The 18,908-nt window shown below is 33.9% G+C and overlaps 1 protein-coding gene across 2 annotated transcripts in view; it reads right to left on the reverse strand.

Annotated features, from left to right (window-relative positions):
• The window catches only part of SIK2 (salt inducible kinase 2), a 140,073-nt gene that overhangs the window by 37,514 nt on the left and 83,651 nt on the right, over positions 1-18,908 (reverse strand). The window contains exons 1-2 of one of the 2 annotated variants that reach the window (XM_074304290.1): positions 18,061-18,181; positions 1,548-1,709 (exon numbers count right to left, since the gene is read on the reverse strand). In XM_074304290.1, the coding sequence (XP_074160391.1) occupies positions 1,548-1,566 (19 nt within the window). In that variant the 5' untranslated portion in view covers positions 1,567-1,709; positions 18,061-18,181. Of the gene's footprint in view, positions 1-1,547; positions 1,710-18,060; positions 18,182-18,908 lie in introns of those variants that run through there. The other variant, XM_074304289.1, reaches the window with a different exon arrangement.

Raw genomic sequence — 18,908 nt, forward strand, 5'->3', positions numbered from 1 at the left:
TGAGTGAAAGTAGCAGGAGGACTGCAAAGATAAAGCAAAGAAAAATTATTTTCTTGAGTGGGGAGAAGGGGGTGTTTATCTTTACTGGAGGTCTTCAAATAAGGACTAGAAGACAACTGGTAGAAGTATGGGCTTGACTAGAATTCTCTTCCAAATTGAGATTCTAAAATTATTGATTTTTTTGTATTTCCCATAAGGCCTAGCACATCTCCCTATATTCACAGTAGATATCAAAAAACATTTGATGGATAAATGTAAATTAATACAGGTATGTAATACATTTTTTTTTTTTTTTGTTACATTCATCCAATGAATCTAGTAGTTCTCCACAATAGGTATTAATCTACTTGCCCTTCATCTTCCTCTTTTGTCAGGATGATTTCCTCTGCTCCTCTCTGATACTCCATATGATCACAATTCCTTATAATTTTATAAGTTTTTACATTTATTATCTCATGTCTGTTGTGTTCTTCAAAACCAAACTCAAAAAAGATGTCTTCCAAAAAGTTATTCCTGACTAACCCCAACCTAGCTGATTCCTCTTTTGTCTTATCACTAAAGTTTACATAATTGGCTTGAATGCATTCACTCTTGAAATTAAGAACCCTGCCTCTCCCATTTGCAAAAAAACTGTTAGATTCTGGGGGGAAATTAAAAAAATAACATTGCATAAAATTAATTTGTTCTTGATAGAAATAGATTTATAAATGGAAAGGACCTTAGAAATTATCTTCATAATTCTTCTAACATCTCTTTAGTACTTTAAGGTTGACCATGCACTTTATATACATTATCTCATTTGAATCCTATAACAATTCTGTGAGATAAATACTTCAGGCATTATCCCCATTTTATATTCAGGATAATTATGCCCTGTTAAGTGATATGCCTGTGGTCATAACCCATACTTATGTCAAATTTTAAGTATTCTTCAATTGTAATCTTTTCTTTTCATTAAACTGCTATTTCACAAAAGCAGAGATTCTTAGAATTCCAGAATATTAATGCTAAAAGGAAACTTAAGAGATCATTTAGTTCAAATATATCATATTAATATCATAAAAAGCAGAACATTATTAGAGATAGAGACAAAATGTGATATATATATATATATATATATATATATATAAAGCTGTTCCATCTTCACTTTTCAAATGACATATCTTTCCTGTATTCAACCAAGCTATGGCTTTCACACAACTAAAAGTACTGATGATAGAGATTTTTAGGACTGCTCCTATCTCCTTCAACATTCAACACATGCAGAAAAAATTGTCTCTCTCAAGAAAATACCCACAATGGGAAGTAGATTACCCAAGCTCATGCCTCTGGGACACTATCATTTATGTTAATGACAAAATCATGTTCTTTTGGCCTTTAATTATGCAAAATGTAAAGTATGAATAAGGAAAATATGTTTAGAATCTGTTTGCTTACTGTCTTTGGTCATGAACCAGAACTACTTTCCTCTATAACTGCTGATATATCATAGCAAATATGAATTATTGTGGGCAGAATTTTGAACTGTTTAGAGAAATCTCAATTACCTGCTATTTTGATGTTCATGTTGTTATCTAGCAGCAGATTTTCAGCCTTGAGATCACGGTGCACAATCTTCCGACTATGACAGTAATCTACTGCAGAAAGAATTTGCCAAAATTTTCTCCTTGCCTCAGACTCATTCAATCGGCCATGATTTGCAAGGTAATCTGTAGAAGAGAAATTTTTTTTAGCTATTAGCCAAAGTAATATTCTATATTACTATTATATCTGTCTTATATGTTATACTTGGATATTCAGGGTTTTTTTCCCTTAGAAAGCTCTGCAAATGTTTCAATACAGATGTGTTCGATTACATTTTTCTTTTCCTAATCCTTTGCCCTTTTGGAGATGTCAATCAAAATTCTTTAGAGTCCAACTGTTTGGTGAAACCAGACAAAGTAAGCCATATAGTCTTCTAGGAAAAGTCAGACTTGACCTTCAGGAAGATAACTATGACAACTAAGTGGAGGATGGGCTGGAGTGGGTAGACATTCATGTCAGGGAATCCAACCAATTATATGGATAGAGAGTAAAAGATAGTTATTTGGATTTTCTAAAGACTTCCCATAATGTTCCATGCTAAAAACATTAAAAAAAAAATCACCACAGAAAAGACTTTTATCAGACAAGAAATTGATCTAAGAAAAAGAAATACATTTTTTAATTGATGATTTACATGGTGGGACATGTTTTTAAGTCAATGACATATAGCAGTATAGACAGCATGCTTATCAAATGTGCAGACAATATAAAGCTAAAAAGAATACCTAAGATGCTGGAAGAAAAATTTTAAATCATAACATACCCTAACAGTCTGAACCAGTGGACCACATCTAATAAAATAAAATTTAAAAGATATAACTATAAAGCTCTGAACAGGAAAAGTATAGGAAAGGATAATCAGAAGGACATTTGTGAGAAAAAATTATTTGGATATTTCAAAGGACTATACCCTCAATATGACCTTGTTGTGTGACATGGACTCCATAAAAGCAAAATCAATTAAGCTTAACCTCCTCTAAAAGTGTTATCCATTTCTCTCTCATCTCAGTTCTATCCCCTCCACTCCCTATCCTTCCTTATTACTAGAACCCCTATTTCATTGTTAAACTTTACTTCATCCTGGTTTTCTTTCCTTAATATTGCCTCAACCTTTGTAGTAACTAAAAGTTCCTCTTGAGTATGGCACATGTCTAGTTTCCCCCATAAATATGGCAATTTCTTTTCTCACTCCCCTTTTATATAGAACAGAGCTGCCATCATCATACTTCTTGATCCATATTCCTACTTTCTGATTTTGGGGCTATACAAGCAATCTCAAGCTCTTCCATCTCTTCTTTGAAATTCATGCAATATCACCTGCTTGGTATTGTATTATGCTTTTTCTCAACCGTTTCCCTTGTCATCAAACTAAGATCTCAGCACTCATGTCAATGACTATTTTAACATTCTGTTCTTGCAGGTTCTTAAATTCCAATTCCAAACATTTCTACCTCTACTCAAGTTATTCACCAGGATAATCATATCTCAGAATACATCTTCCCTTGAAACTGTTCTATATCTAAGAGCTTGACCTGTGAAACTGCTTTTTCAAACTATAATCTCCTAAAGCTCCATGAGAACCAGAAGAATAATGCATACAGAACTCTTAACATTACCCCCAAAAAATAAATAAACAAACAAACAAACAAATAAATAAATAAAAGCAACAGAGAAAGATTTAAGAACTATGAGCAATGCAATGACAAATCACAACTCCAGAAGAGATGATGAATCATGCTTCCCACTTTTTGGCAGAGATGATGGACTAGAGGTGCAGAATGAAACACAGACACAGTCAATGTGTACACTTGTTTTACTTGACTAGACTAATTTGCTATAAGAGTTTCTCTTTCTGTATGTATGTGTGTGTGTGTGTGTAAAACATTACAAAAAAATAAGAAAAGATTTTTTTAAAGAAACAAAACAAAACAAAACAAACCATTTAAAACATATAGAGAACAGAAGGAAGTCTAGAAGGGGGAGAGAAACAAGTAGGGTAGAGTCGGAACTACCATATTAAATTTGATATTTACTTTTTCAAAAAATTATATAATAGAATGATGATGCTATTAAAAATTCTTTACTTATTATATTAGGAAATGTCTGTGTTTGTTGATATCTGTCAAGCTCATAGGAGTAAAAAAAGAAAATTTAATATTAAAAAACTCTTGTTATCTACTTGTCATCTCTCCCAGCCTTGCTCTTAAGATCTTCAGTCTCTTGAGTTGTCTTCATTTATCCAGTCTGTCAACTCTATCGTTTTTTTCCCCCATCTAATTTGTAATTTCAATAACCCCCTTCAACCCTTACTCTCTTCCATGCCAGCAGTTCCCATCCTATTATCATAGGCCCAAACAATGACTACAATTTACTTTCTTTGCCTCTACACTCCTGAACTGATGAATATTGCTAGAGTAATGCACAAAAATGCAGTTAGTACATTCTGTAAATTAACCACAACTGAACCCTTACGGTTACATGTCTCACTATTTAGCTTGTTGCCTCTACTGTACTCCCCACAATGGCTGTTTTAAAACTTCATTTTTTTTTTCAAGTTTCTAACACTTTTTCCCCTTCATACTCTCATAATATGACTTTTTCTTACTGAAATGACTGAGATTCATTGATATGAAATCTAACTTTGTTCCTAAACTATGAATCTATGATGCTAAAAAGAGGGGGTATTAGAGCAGAATCCATCTTTCATTTAATGTAGGAAAATTCCCTCTATTATTATTTCTGATAGGTGGTCACTGTAAATTATGGTTGGTATAACTACTTTGTCCTTAGTTTCTATATTAGAAACAGAAAAGATAAGCAATCAACTTTTGATCATTCATTTTAATGAAAGAACACAGAGTGAGTCTTGGAGATTAAGATAATAAATAGTGAAACAGTATACTAACATTTCTTTCTCAGAAAATGGGAGCTAATGTGTTTTATGTCAGGTTTCCTTGTTGTTTGTCCTTTGATACTATGAACAGTATTTTTTTTTTTTTTTGGTTTGTCCTTCATTCTTGAAGGTTCCCTATTTTTAGTATATAAAAATAAGTACAGGGGGATTCTGGTAAGCTGGCAGAACAGGTCAATAAATTTCAAGCTCTTCAGATTTCCTTCACAAACAGAACAAATATGCATCTCAGGGTGAAGACAGACTGGTGAAAAACCAAGAAAACTTGGGGCAGAATAGAGATCTTCCAGGTATAATCCAAGAAGATCTGAAAAAAGACTTCATAAATGCAAACATCCCCAGGTCAATTCCCCACAAACACCAAGTGGGACAAGCTGTGTTTGGCAGAAGCCTTAGCAGGAACCACAGAAACTTTCACCTCTCAGACAGTGTCGGTAGTCTGGAGTCTGAATCCAGAGTGAACCACAGCTGATTAGGAACGCCAAGCCCACTTGTGCTGAAGATACCTGGCCTAGGTGAGAAGGAATCAGCACCTGGTGAGTGCAGAGGTGGTGGGGCAGGGAAACTGCTGGTTGCAGGCATTTGCCGGAGTGGGAAGCTTTTGATTTGGGGTGTCAGGTCAGAGCGGAGAGCTGAAATGAAGTTAGAGGCACCACCTTCCCCACCCCATGATTAGAAGTGCTTACACTAATACTTACCATTAAAAAAAAAAAAAAAAAACTGACAAAAAAAAGAACCCAACCATAGAAACTTACTATGGGAGTAGGGAAGACCAGGATTCATTTTCAGAGGACAGTAAAGGTAAAAAAAAAAAAAAAAAAAAAAAAAAAAAAGCTTCTTCTAACCCAAAAAGTTGCCCAGAAAAAATTTATAGAAAAACTCCAAAAATACTTTAAAAATCAAGTAAGATGTATGCAAAAATGTTTGTAGCAGCCCTTTTTATAATGGCAAGGAACTGGAAGCTGAATGGATGCCCATTGGCTGAAGAATGGCTGAATAAGTTATGGTATATCAATGTTATAGAATATTATTGTTCTATAAGAAACGATTAGGAGGGGGCAGCTAGGTGGCACAGTGGATAGAGCACCAGCCCTGAAATCAGGAGGACCTGAGTTCAAATCTGGCCTCAGACACTTAACACATCCTAGCTGTGTGACCCTGGGCAAGTGAAGGAAGGAAGGAAGGAAGGAAGGAAGGAAGGAAGGAAGGAAGGAAGGAAGGAAGGAAGGAAGGAAGGAAGGAAGGAAGGAAGGAAGGAAGAAATGATGAAGAGGATGATTTCAGAAAGGCTTGGAGAAACTTAGATGAACTGATGCTAAGCAAAGTGACTAGAACCAACAGAACACTGTATACAGCAAAAGCAAGACTATATATATGCTGTAAGGAATGTTGCTCTTTTCAACAATGAGGTGATTCAGGCCAGTTCCAAAGGTCTTGATGAAAAAAGCCATCTGCACTCAGAGAAAGGACTGTGGGAACTGAATATGGATCACAACATAGTATTTACTTTTTTTGGTTGTTGTTTTCTTTCTCACTTTTTTAATCTGATTTTTCTTGTTCAGCATGATATTTGTGGAAATATGTGGAGAAGAATAGCACATGTTCAACATATGTTGGATTACCTGCTGTCTGGGGAAGGGAGTGAGAAAAAAATTTGGGACACAAGGTTTTGCAAGGATGAATATTGAAAATTATCTATGCATATGTTTTAAAAATAAAAAGCTATAATTAAAAGAAATTAAAAGGCAAAAAACAAAACAAAAAAAAAAAAAAACAAGTGAGAGTTGAGGAAAAACTTAAAAAAAAATCCAAGAAAAACAAGATTATGAAAAAAAGCTAACTAACTAGAAAAGGAGATATAAAATTTTAAACAAAAAAAAAATTCTTTGAAAATTAGAATTGGGCAAGAGGAAGCCAGTGAAGTAGAGACCAAGAAATAACATAACAAAACATAAAGAATGAAAAAATACCACAGAATGTGAAACATAAGAAAAACAACAGATAAGGAAAAAGAAAATATAAGAATAATTGGACTACCTGGAAGCTGTGACCCAAAAAAGAATCTTGAAATAATGAAAGAAATAATCCAAGAAAATTGTCCAAGAGTGATAGAGCTAGAGGGAGAAAAGCAGAAAAAGAAGAAGAAGAAGAAAACAAACAAACAAACAAACAAACCACTGATCACTCTGTCAAAGAAAATAAATAAATATATCTGTACTTAACTGTAGTTTCCTTGGAGGAAGTTGGGAGGGAGGGGGATGAAAGGGGAAAAAAAGAATAAAGTAAAAAAAAGTGTGCAGCAGAGAACAAAAGAACTGCTTATAAAGAAGCAAAGAAAAGATCGACACTCATACAAATAATTTCTTCTATTATTATGTATGCTTTCTTGAAATGGAAGTTTATTTTTATATATTCTGAATTTATTAGCATATATTGTTATATGTGTTTTGCTGAGTTCATGACAATATTCTGTTTTGTTTTATTTTCTTTTTCTTTTTTCTATTCTGTTTTTCTTATTTTGTATTTACTGCAATAAATAATTTTTTAAAATAGCAAGGTGCACATAATAAATATGCAGTTTTATATTTTAAAAGATTAAAAAACAATTAAGTGCAAAGGTAATTATAGAAAAGAGATCAATAGAAATGTTAAAATAGAGGGCAAATGTTATAGACTTGGGTGAAATTAATTGCACTAAAGTAGCACAATATCTTTGCCTTTCTAATTTTGTTATTTAACACTTAGAATAATCAGGAAAGAAGTAGAATATTTGCAAAAGTTCTAAGGATGATGGACATAATAAAGGTCATGTGAATATCAGGTGGGATATTCAGTCTGGAGGAGACTTAACAGTAGTCTTCAAGTGGGCAGTCTTGTGCTACAGAGATAACATTTATTTTAATTAACCCCAGAGTGTAACAAGTTAGGGTGAATGGGTAGATTTCAGTTTAATGTAAGATCTTTCTAATAATTAGAGTGATCTAAAAATAGAATTCATAAGCCTCATGAAATAAAAAAAGCAACCCATGTTCAAGCAGAAGACAGATGGCTATCTGTCAAGTAAATTGTGAGCCAGAAGACTAGACCAGCAGATTTCTAAGGGTCCTTTAAACTTCTTAAAGATTCCATGAATCTATTTAACCTAATAACATTTGACTACCATTCTAGTAATTCATTATTGGAGGGCAAATTCAGCAATAAATAAAATATTTATTTCCTGCATCTTGCTTGAGAAAGTAAAAACTGCCAAACAATTTGGGCATTTCAGATATACAATTAACTTTTGATCATCCATTTCAATGAAAGAGCACTGAATATGAGTCTTGGAGATTAAGAGACTAAATAATAAGAGAAGTAGAACTTTCTCTCTTTGATTGAAAGTTCCAGCAGGTATAAAAACATGTATGACCTTTCTTTATCATTCTTCATGATGACTGATTGTAAACTAGCACCTAGAAAACAGCTATGCTATGCTATATGCTAAGCTTTGCTCCATCTTAGCAGGTTCCCTTTCTAAGGTTTCATCATCGTCAATGTGCAAAGATACATTAAGAAGAGCATTTAAGTGTCAATACCATAAAAGTGTACTTATTTAGATGTCAACTAATCAAATTGATTAAGCAAAATAATCTGTGAATTTTAGTGACTCTAGCTTTGACAAATCTAAAAGTTGTTTATTAAAAAAAAGTGATGTTCTTTCTTATAGCAAAAGGAGTAACAGAAATGAAAGAATCAGAATAGATGAACCATAAATATTATCAGACCATCTGGAGCCAGAAGGACAAATTAATTCAATTCCTTCATTTCATATTTGAGGAAACTGAGGCCTGGAGAGGTTAGATGATTTGCTTAAGGTCCCAAAGGTAGTGAGTAGCAGAGCTGAGCTTGGCACATGGATCTGTAACCCAAATGCAATGCTTTTTTCTAACACACATATGCCTTTTTCATCTAGTCTGTGTCTCTCTCTTTTTAGTCTCTCTCTTAAATGTAGGTAACTTGACATTTTTTCCATCCTTATCCATCTACATCTAGAAACCTCCATCTGAATTCTCATGATATAATTTTCAAGACTTAATCTTTTTATGGTTCTTCATCTTTTTCAGTCAACAGACATCTTCTACAATTCCAGATAATTACTATCTTTGGTAATTTCTACATCCACGTGCAGGATCACTTCCATTTGACATACTTACTTACAATATCTATGGACATGACTCCCAGATTTACCCTATAACCAGGACCTCTTATTAGTCATTCAATCCTCAAATGTCACATCTTTCTGATAAAACTATTTCCTCACTGCCTAAAACAATAGGGTAAGGCCGCATTTATTCTTTTAATTTTCCCCACAGACCATCTTTCTAATCACTATGGAAAGCATTGTGACCCAATTACTTAACCTTTTCAGACTATAATCATCTTCTTTTACATTTTCAAACAGAATCAGAAAAATGTCAATTGCAAGAGTCTTCAGAGGTTGTCTAATCCAACCCATGCCTGCATGAAAATATCACAACTGTTAATTCACCTTTTTCTTAAGGACCTCTAGTGAGGGGGAAGATTATATTCCCTGATGAATTCCATTCTACTTTTAGATACCTTTAATTGTTAAGTGTGTTCCTCTATCTAGCCAAAATCTGCTTCTCCATGATATCTATCAATTGACAATTTTGTTACTTGAGACCAGACTAAACAAATATCCTCTAGACAGCCCCTTAAAAAGATATCAGAATATTCTTCCTCTACTTCCCAAGACTTTCTTCAAGTTACATATCAAGAATTCCCCCACCTCCCCAATTAGAATTTCCATTTCTATGGATGGTAATTTGCTTATTTAAAGTAATTCAGAATGAGGGAGTGAATAAGTGGCTAAGAAAAATACTACATTTACTTTTCATCTAGCTCTATTTATAATAATAGACTTCTGATGGCCAAGTATACCAGTTTTCAGAAGTAGCCTAGTGTAATGGAAAAACACATTAGATTTGGAATTAGACAACCTAGTTACTACTATTACAAGTTCTGTGATCACAGACAAATCACTTAACCTCTCTAGACCTATTTCCTTGTGAAGTAGGGATAATATTTGGATTACTTATTTCATAGGATGGTTGTGAATCAAATGAAATTAAGTATATGTAGCTTTTTGTAATCATATAGTGTTAGGTAGATGTAAGCTTCTATCACTGATCTCTGTTTGTATCCTTCATGGGGATAAAGGGAGAGAGAAAGAGATGGCAAAAAAGCAGAAATGGAGAATGCCAGAGAAAGACAGGCAGAGTCAGAAACAGAGAAAAGACCGCCAGATCCAGAGAGAATTCATTTGATAAATTAAATACATTCTCCCCAGAGGATATCTGTAGTGTTAAATGGGAGCTCATTAACTCATAGGATTCAGCAATCAGTGGATTGCTAGTAAAATGTGTGAGAAGAGGGTAAAAGGGGCAAGAGAAAGTCCTAGGCTAAAAAAACAAATAAAATAAATTGAAACAGAAGGCTTTGGGCAGCCCCAGTTCCTACTTCTCTATTCTTCCTTGAAGACAGATTTTTATTTTTTTTTATTTTTATTTTTTTTTTTTGGTGAGGGGAGAGGGGAAAGAAGAAGAGAATATTTTCTAGTACTATGACAGAGAGAGGTAAAGGGAAACCAAGCCATATGTATTGTTCAAAGTTATACAAATCTCTCTCTTTCTGCCAGCATATAAGAAAATAAGCAAAAAAAAAAATCTATTAGATGATAAAAATTTGTTTTACTTATGGATATAAAAAGATTAATTTCTAATTGCATCAAAGATATAATCTGTGAAGGGGAAAGGTTTTAATAAAGTTATATAGTTTGTTAAAATATTATATACTTATTTTAAAAATATGAAATAAGATGAATCAATATTTTAAAATATTTACATGTAGATAAATTTTAACTTTTAAAAAATCTTGAGTTCCAAATTTTCTTCCTCCTTCCCTCAGTTCCTCTCTCTCTAAGACAGTAAGCAATTGGGATATAGGTTATATAAATGCAAAACATATAATGTAAAACATTTCCACATTAGTCATATTGTGTAAAAAACAAACAGACCAAAAAAAAAAAAAGATGAAAAAACGAGAAAGTGAAAATATTATTCATATTCACAATCCATTAGTACTTTCTTTGGATGAGAATAACATTTTTCATCATGAGTCCTCTAGAACTATCTTGATTCATTATATTGTTGAGAACAGCTAAATTATTCATGGTTGATCATCATACAATGTTGCAGTTACTATATATGATGTTCTATTGATTCTGCTCACTTCACTATAAGTTCATGTTAAGCCTTCCCAAGTTTTTCTGGAATCTACCTGCTTGTTATTTCTTATAGCACCATAGTATTCTATTAATTTATATACCATAATTTGTTCAGCCATTCCCCAGTTCATGAACGTTTTCAATTCTTTGCCACCAGAAAAAGTGCTGCTATATATACTTTTGTGTAAGTATGTCCTTTTCCTTTTTTTAAAATCTCTTTGAAATGCAGACTTAGTAAAGGTATTGCTGGATCAAAAAAACATATATTTATAATCCTTTGGGTATAGTTTCAATTATTTTCCAGAATGGCTTGATCAATTTACAATTTACAATCATTTTAACAATGCATTGGTATCTCAATTTTCCTATTATGTCTTCCAACATTTTTCATTTTCCTTTTCTGTCATATTAGCTAAGTTGTTGCTTTAATTTGAATTCTCTAGTCAATAGTTATTAAGAGTATTTTAAAATATAATTATAGATAGCTTTGATTTATTCATTTGAAATCTGCTCAAACCATCTCTGGATCAAGGGACAATGCTTTATTTTAATAAATTAAGGTGGGCAAAGTTCCTAATGAACATATAATTAACAAAGAAAGAGGTGGGACCTTTTATAGGAAAGGACCCAAAGCAAGGTGTGCTAATTATGCTAAATGTGTATTTGTTCAAATGTGTATTTCAGTAAACAACTGGTGGCTGGTTCTGTTTATATAAGAAGTTGATATCCATAGCTTAACCTTCAAATTGTATAAGTTTACTGGGGTCAGTATAGGATAGCTCTGTCTGTACAAGATAAGCCCACAGGGTTAGTGTGCTCCTCACTTGGGAGGGTTGTTGCCAGGTAACATGATCTTTTGCTGGAGTCCATTTACCTCACCAGGAAGAGTTGGATTTTAATTCTGCTTCTGAGACTATGTGATCATAAGCAAATCACTTAGCCTTTCTGAGAGAGATGAGTTTTTTTATCTTTAAAATGGGAACAATAATTGAAGTACACATCTCACAGAACAATTAGATGGGCCAGCAGACAAAATGTCAGGCTGGAGTCAGGGAGATGCATTCTTCCTGTGTTCAAATCCAGCCTCAAACTCTTAGTACCTATGTGATCTTGGGCAAGTCATTTAACCCTCGTTGCCTAAGTTTCTTCATCTGTAAAATGAACTGGAGAAGGAAATGGCAAATCACTCCAATTTCTGCTAAGAAAATTCCAAATGAGGACAACTGAAAAAAAAAAAAAATGACTGAATAACCTATCTTACAGGGGTTATTTTGAGGTTCAAATGAGATAATGCTTGAAAAATGCTTTGTGAACTTTAAAACATTATGTAAATGTCATTAGCAGTTGTACTTTTTATTATTAATTAGTCACCCAACATTATCCCTTACTCCTTGGGTATTTCCAAGTTTTATTATTTTCAAGGTTCATAAAATTCTGGGTTAACAAATTTCTTCTCACCAACGACTATATACACCTATATGCTTATTTCACTGATATGCTCCTCATCTCTATTCATCTATATTCCAATCGGTCAAAAAAGATTTTCAAAAAACAAACCATAAATTCCAAATACCTTCTCCTCCATATCAGATCAGAGTTGGGGTAGAGAGAGGAAGAGAGAAATTAGTGGGGAAGTAAAATATTGAGTTTTCTTTCCCCCACTCTCCCAAGAAAACATTTAGAAAAGCATTTTAATCTTAAATCTGAAACTTTTGGACTAATTTGGATGAGACACTTGCAGTCTTTAATGATCCATTCCAAAACAAAGTCTTATTCTCCATTCTGTAAATCTGCTCAAGGACTCTTCTCTGTAGTAATCAGATTGAAAAGGGAAAAGAAGGACGAAGTTTCTTTGATTACTTCAGGTGTAATTATTTCTTTTAGTCACCTCTGACAGGCTACAAAGGACAAACCTTGAAGGCAGTGTTTTGTCAAAGGGATTGAAGGGTTTTAGGTAAATAATTCTCTAGGATTGTGTAGAAAGTTAGTTGTAATTGGTTTTTTTTTTTTCCCCCATGAAACTGTTTATGGTAACCTCAACACTGAACCCTTACTCAATCTTATTTGAAAAATATTTTTCCTTTAAATATCCTATCAACTGTGACTTCAAAAAAAAAAGTTTTTTATTAAATATCTGAAGGGAATTCTCAGTTTGAGAATTCTAAGTATAAAAATTCTAGATTAGAAGTCATAAATAAAACAAACACAATTTCTTGATAATCATAAATAAAATTCTAGATTAGAATAATTATAAATAAATTTTAAAAACTGTTTCTGGGAGTCTTGTGCCTAAAAGAGAATACACAATTTTACTTGACACTCGAATACAGCACAACTAATATTAAGTAACATTACAAAGCACTAGATGATTGATTACAAGCACACTGACACATGCTGTATGTGACTCATTCTACCTTACATAAAAACTTTCCTGGACAAAGTAAAAACTGGCTTACGTGTACATTCAGTACCACAGCTAGGACACTTTGCTCAAACATTAATGATAACCTTTCAAGCCTCAGAAGTGCCTATGAATGCAACTGATGCAAACGGAGCTTTTTAAAACCACACAATCATTTTCAAATTGTGTATTTGACAAAAATGAGAGGAAATTATTACCTTCCTATGTATTCTGACAATTTTATTGCACTTTCAGAAAGATCACTCTAAGAGGCTGTTTGTATCCATTAGACTTCACATAGACTTTTCAAGATACAAGAACTGTTTAGCCAAACTAAAGTCAGTTGATTTGGAAAACCCATTTCTGGTGTCACAATTACAAGTTCTTAAGTTAGAACATCATTGTTTGGAAATACTGTTGCTAGGTGATAAAATATTAAACAAGGAAATAATGAAATAAAGCCTAAAACTTGCCTAAAATAACCTTACCTTAATAATGACCTTAAGTAGCAGTCATGAAGTAGAGCTAGCTTGGTGACAGCAATGGAACTCATGCTATACAACTTTTTCTTGTCTCTGCAAGTCTGATATAGTAGACAGTTACATAGCTACAGGTAATAATACTTATTTCTATTTTATTTTCTGAAGACATTCATACTACTTTCAAAGATATTTGTACTACTTTGACAGAGCCAAGTGAGATTTAATTTAAGATATAGCTAATAAATATTTTGGTTATTTTGCTAGAAAGATGTAAAACTGCAGAAGAATCTCTGTTATCATTGTGTTTGGTTGAAACAAAAACAAAATATGAAGTCAATTAAACAGAAAATATTTAATAAAATCCAAGGAAGAAAGTCACAAAGTATCGCATAATAAAATGTAAAACCTACAAATGGCCTAAAAAATTTAAGATGAGCTTCTGCCACAAACAATAAACTCTTCAGTATCCCATGATAATTTCTCATTCTCTTGCTTCCTCTCAATTTCTGGAAAAAAAAAAAAAAAAAAGAAGAAGCTAGCTTTTATATGGTTCCTACTATGAGGCAATGTGCTAAGTGATTTACAATCATTATTTTGTTTGATACTCACAACTTCCTTGGTTCATAAGTGCTAGTAGTAGGTCCCACAGCTAGTGTCCAAGGCTGGATTTGAACTCAGGTCTTCCTGACTTTAGGCCTACAATCATCTGATGAGTCACTGAGGTGCCCCTAAAAATATGACTTGTCTTGCTCTTAGAATGGAATCAGCCTGGGAGGGATGTGGTAGAAAAGGGAAAAACTAATGCATCTGGAATCACAGGATTGGGCTGTTCCTGAAGTTGACTTCTGTATCAAGTCCCTAAGCCCCACAAATACTATCACATCTCCTGTTTTCCCAAGGCCTCTAATATATTTTCTCTTCAACTTAATCTCCTAAAATTCTTTTGCTTTCTTCAAGGTTCAGTCCCAGTGCTGCCGCCTCCTCAGGATCTTCCCTGACACCACCATTTGTCAGTGTGACATCTTGCTCCCCTCTACTCCAGGCCAGTGGCTGAGAGAATGGAGTGCAGACCCTGGAGCCAGGAAGAACCAAGTGGCTTCAAATACCTACTAGCCATATCATCCTAGGTAAGTCACTTAACCTCAAATGGGGGTAGTTGTGATGTCCAAAGAGGTTATATTTGTGAAATACTTAGCACTGTGCCTAGCACATTGTAGGTGCTTAACAAAAACTTTCCCCCCTTTCTATATATGTTGTGTTTACTTATCTGTCTATTTTATTTCCCTCCAACAGAATGTGAATCTTTTGAGGTCAGGGACAATTTAATTTTTATCTCTGTATTACTAGTTTCTAATATATTATCTAGCAAATCCTTACTAAAAGCTTATTGAATGAAAAAGCATTTAGAGTTATAAGAGATGCCATCATTGTGATAAAACTTTAAATCTTCATGGCTTCAAGCAAATCCTCAAATAGTATCTTAAACTCTATCTAAACACTTTCTTTAGGTTTTTACAGAATACTGAGAATTCTTATCTAAGCAATGCAGATGAATGGACTGATAAATGAGTCATTCCATGCTTAATTACCAATGTGTATTATTTACGCATTTTATTATGGTGTTACAACAATATTTATAATGCAATATGGTCATACTCCTAACACATTTTTTTATACAAATGTATCCAGATAGCTTTTTGGATATGCAGTTATTTCCTAGAAAAGGAAGTCATGTGATCTGAAATATGGATCTATCAATTAATTTCATTAGGAGTTTAAAAATGGGGGCAGTTAGATGGCAAAATGGATAGATCACTGATCCTGAAGTCAGAAGGAACTGAGTTCAAATGTGACTTCAGACACTTAATACTTCTTAGCTGTGTGACCCAAGGCAAGTCATTTAACCCTAATTGTCTCAGCCAAAAAAAAAAGGAATTAAAAGAATGAAGTTATGGAATCTGGGAGTGACATTCTTTTTAACATGGAGCCAAATTTTTCAGTTTTTCTATTTTGACATAAGGAATATATTAAGATATTTAATTAAAATAAGTTAACTGACAATAGACTATATACTGTTATACTTTGTCCAAAGATTATATTGTCCTTTGAACACAGAATCATAAAAACTTGCCAAGAGTCCTTTTATAAGCTCTTTCTCAGTGATGGATGGTCCTCTTCAACAGCTTTAAATGATGATCATCTAATATTAAACACCTTCAGTAACAGGAAGCTCATTACCTCAAGAAGTAATCCATTCAGTTTCTGGACCATTCTGTTAGTCAAAGAAGTTCTTGTGTTGAGTCAAATCTGTTTCCTTACAATGTCTACCTGATGGGGGTTGAGGTCCCTTTAAGATTCCTTTCTAATTGCCCAACCCGTGGCTGACTTTGATTCATAAATCCTTGTCAAAGGCACCCTTTGAATATCCGGGCCCAGCCCCACCATCAGCTCAGCTTTCCCCAGCCCTCACCTGATCTGAGCTAACTGAAAAGCCCACCGAGAACTTGGGGTACCCCCTATCATCTTCTAGGTATAAAAGAAACGAGTCGGAGCGCTCTCTTTGCAGGAGCCCTCCCTGCCAACACATGGTATCCTTCCAGCCATGTAAGGGTTCCTGCCCGCCCAGCGGCCACTTCTGGCCCTGGCGTCTTTCTAACTGAGCTTTACTTCCAAATTTCTACAATAAACCTTTTATTTATCAATCTAGGTTTTTGGGCCTGTAAATTCATTTACAGGGGACAGACACTGTGCCTCATGGGATTATCTTACTATCTATGCGCAGAGAAATGGGGTTCCCCCTTTCCTTTCCCTCATTATACCCACTGATCTTCATCCTCTGATGGCACAAAGAATATGTCTAGACTTCTAGTCAAGATGTCTGTCTCAATGTGGTTCTAACATACCTACTCAATAATGATCAAGAATTTTAAGAAATAACTTTACACAAAAGTTAGAAACCCATAGGTAACAGGAACAGGGGACCAATAACAAAATCAGTAGTAGTTCAGGAAAATAAGTTATCAATCTTCCAGCAGAGACATGGAGAGTCTGCCAGACTCTGGATCTAGATGAAGTAAAACTGGAAAACTTCCCTGAGAAAGGCCCAGGAACAAAAGAAACCTATCTCATGGACTTAGGAAGTAATTAGAGTACTGTTGTACCACCCAGACAAGGACAACTTAGGACCCGGGGTTCCAAAATCCAAAATCTTTTGCCTTGAGGTATTTATAAAGTATCTCTGAAGAAATATAATTCTGAATAGAAATGACATAGGAAGCGGGTAGAGAGGATTTTTGGTGAATAATTAGTTTGATGAACTAATCTGAGAGGTAGATTATCAATTCAAGAATCCAAAATCCTAAAACCAAATAAAGTATAGAAGGAGGCTGAATCTGGTACTAGCACAAAGTCCTAATTCGGGGACTAAGATTGAAGAGATGGGTAAATAGGAAAAGATACTGTACACTGTATAGCATTATGGTGGTTAGAGAGATATGTAGAAGCACAGCCGAGGAAAATAACTCCATAACTTGAGATATAAAGGAAAAAAAAATATATTCCACAAAGACTATATAAATTTCTAAAAGAAATGGAACAAGAGAGTTAAAATAAAATTAATGCAATATAAGAAAGAGTTGGAAAGAGAATAAGTGATTTATAGAAAGTAGTAGTAAACCTCAACTAAGTCCTGGACTCTCTGAAATTTAGATAAAAAAATGAACAATGATTCCATGAAGAAACAAACAAACAAAAATTAATAAAACAAAAATGGGGGGGGAGGGAAACAGAAGAAAACATATCTGCAGTGGAAACAACTGATCAGGAGAATAGTTAATGACAAAAATTTAAGAATTGCTACCTCAAAGTTTTGAGCTTAAAAAAAATTTTTTAATAGATTATATTTCAACTTTTAAAAAACTCTACACTCTATTTCAATCATGAATGAAAAGCACCTACATCTATTGTAACCAGAGGGCAAAGTGAAGAAAGATAGAATCCACTGATTACTTCCTGAAAGGAAATGCAAAATTAGAAGTCTCAAGAATATCACCTATAAAATCTAGCACTCCCACATTAAAAAAAAAAAAAAAAAAAATACTGCAAGCAAGCAGAAAGGAGTTTAAGTACTACAGAGCCAGACAGGATCACATAAGATCTGGCAGCTAAATAAAGATAAAAAGAGGAAATCTTGTTACATAATATTGTGAAAAGCAAAAGCTATGTGTTTATAATCAAGAATAATAGCCTTCAAAGCTCAGTATAATTCAAAAATGGAAAAAATGGATCTTTAATGGAATAGAGGACTTTTAATCATTCTTGAGAAAAAGACTGGAGCTAATTATGAGCTCTGAAATGTAAAAACAGGAATCAAAAGAAATCTAGGAAGGTAATTTACCTGAGTAATTGGAAAAGCCATATAATAATGTAATATTAAGATTCCAATAAAAGAAGGGTCTTGAAGGAGTTAACTAAGAAAAGCTGAAGGAAGAATGGTTCAGTAGTATATAGATCAAAGCTTCTTAAATGTGAGTTGCAACTCCATATGATGTATACTTCTCATCATTCTATTCTCAAGAATTGTTAAAATGAGAATCATAATCAGGTCAATTCTCTTAGAATACCCTGTTTAGCCAAAATTCTTCTCAATTAGCCTCAACTTGTATGGCTGAAACTCTTTAATCAGATCATCCACTCTGAGACTGTCTAGCTAGCCTTTTTAAACAACCTTTTGGGAACTTCCTAGACCATTTTATTAAGCTTTGATGGGAACTAAGTTTTCCCAGACTCTTTTTAAGACAGTCTCAATATCTCAATACATATCCTTTATATTTCTTCTCCTCTCCTGAGACTTCCCAAGTTATGATGTCAATCTTCACCCCCTACTCCCAGGTTATAGTTCTCCTTTAAAAGATCTGCTTGTGGTATAGATCTTCACTAACTCCCTTTCAGACTAAGTCTGCTGTGAAGTAGGTACTCTTTCTCACTTCATAGCATCTTCCCTTTAATAACTTCTTCTTCTGATTGAGTTCCACGGAGAACTTGTCTTTTATTATTAATTATTAAATTATTAAATTACTAATTATTAAAACCCCTTTCCTTGCTAACTCTTCCCCCCCCTCCCCCGCTGGGGTTAAGTGACTTGCCCAGGGTCACACAGCTAGGAAGTATTAAGTGTCTGAGACCACATTTGAACTCGGGTCTTCCTGAATTCAAGGCTGGTGCTCTATCCACTGCGCCACCTAG

The sequence above is a fragment of the Sminthopsis crassicaudata genome, chromosome 3 (assembly GCF_048593235.1).
Source record: "Sminthopsis crassicaudata isolate SCR6 chromosome 3, ASM4859323v1, whole genome shotgun sequence".
NCBI classification, from domain to species: Eukaryota; Metazoa; Chordata; class Mammalia; order Dasyuromorphia; family Dasyuridae; genus Sminthopsis; species Sminthopsis crassicaudata.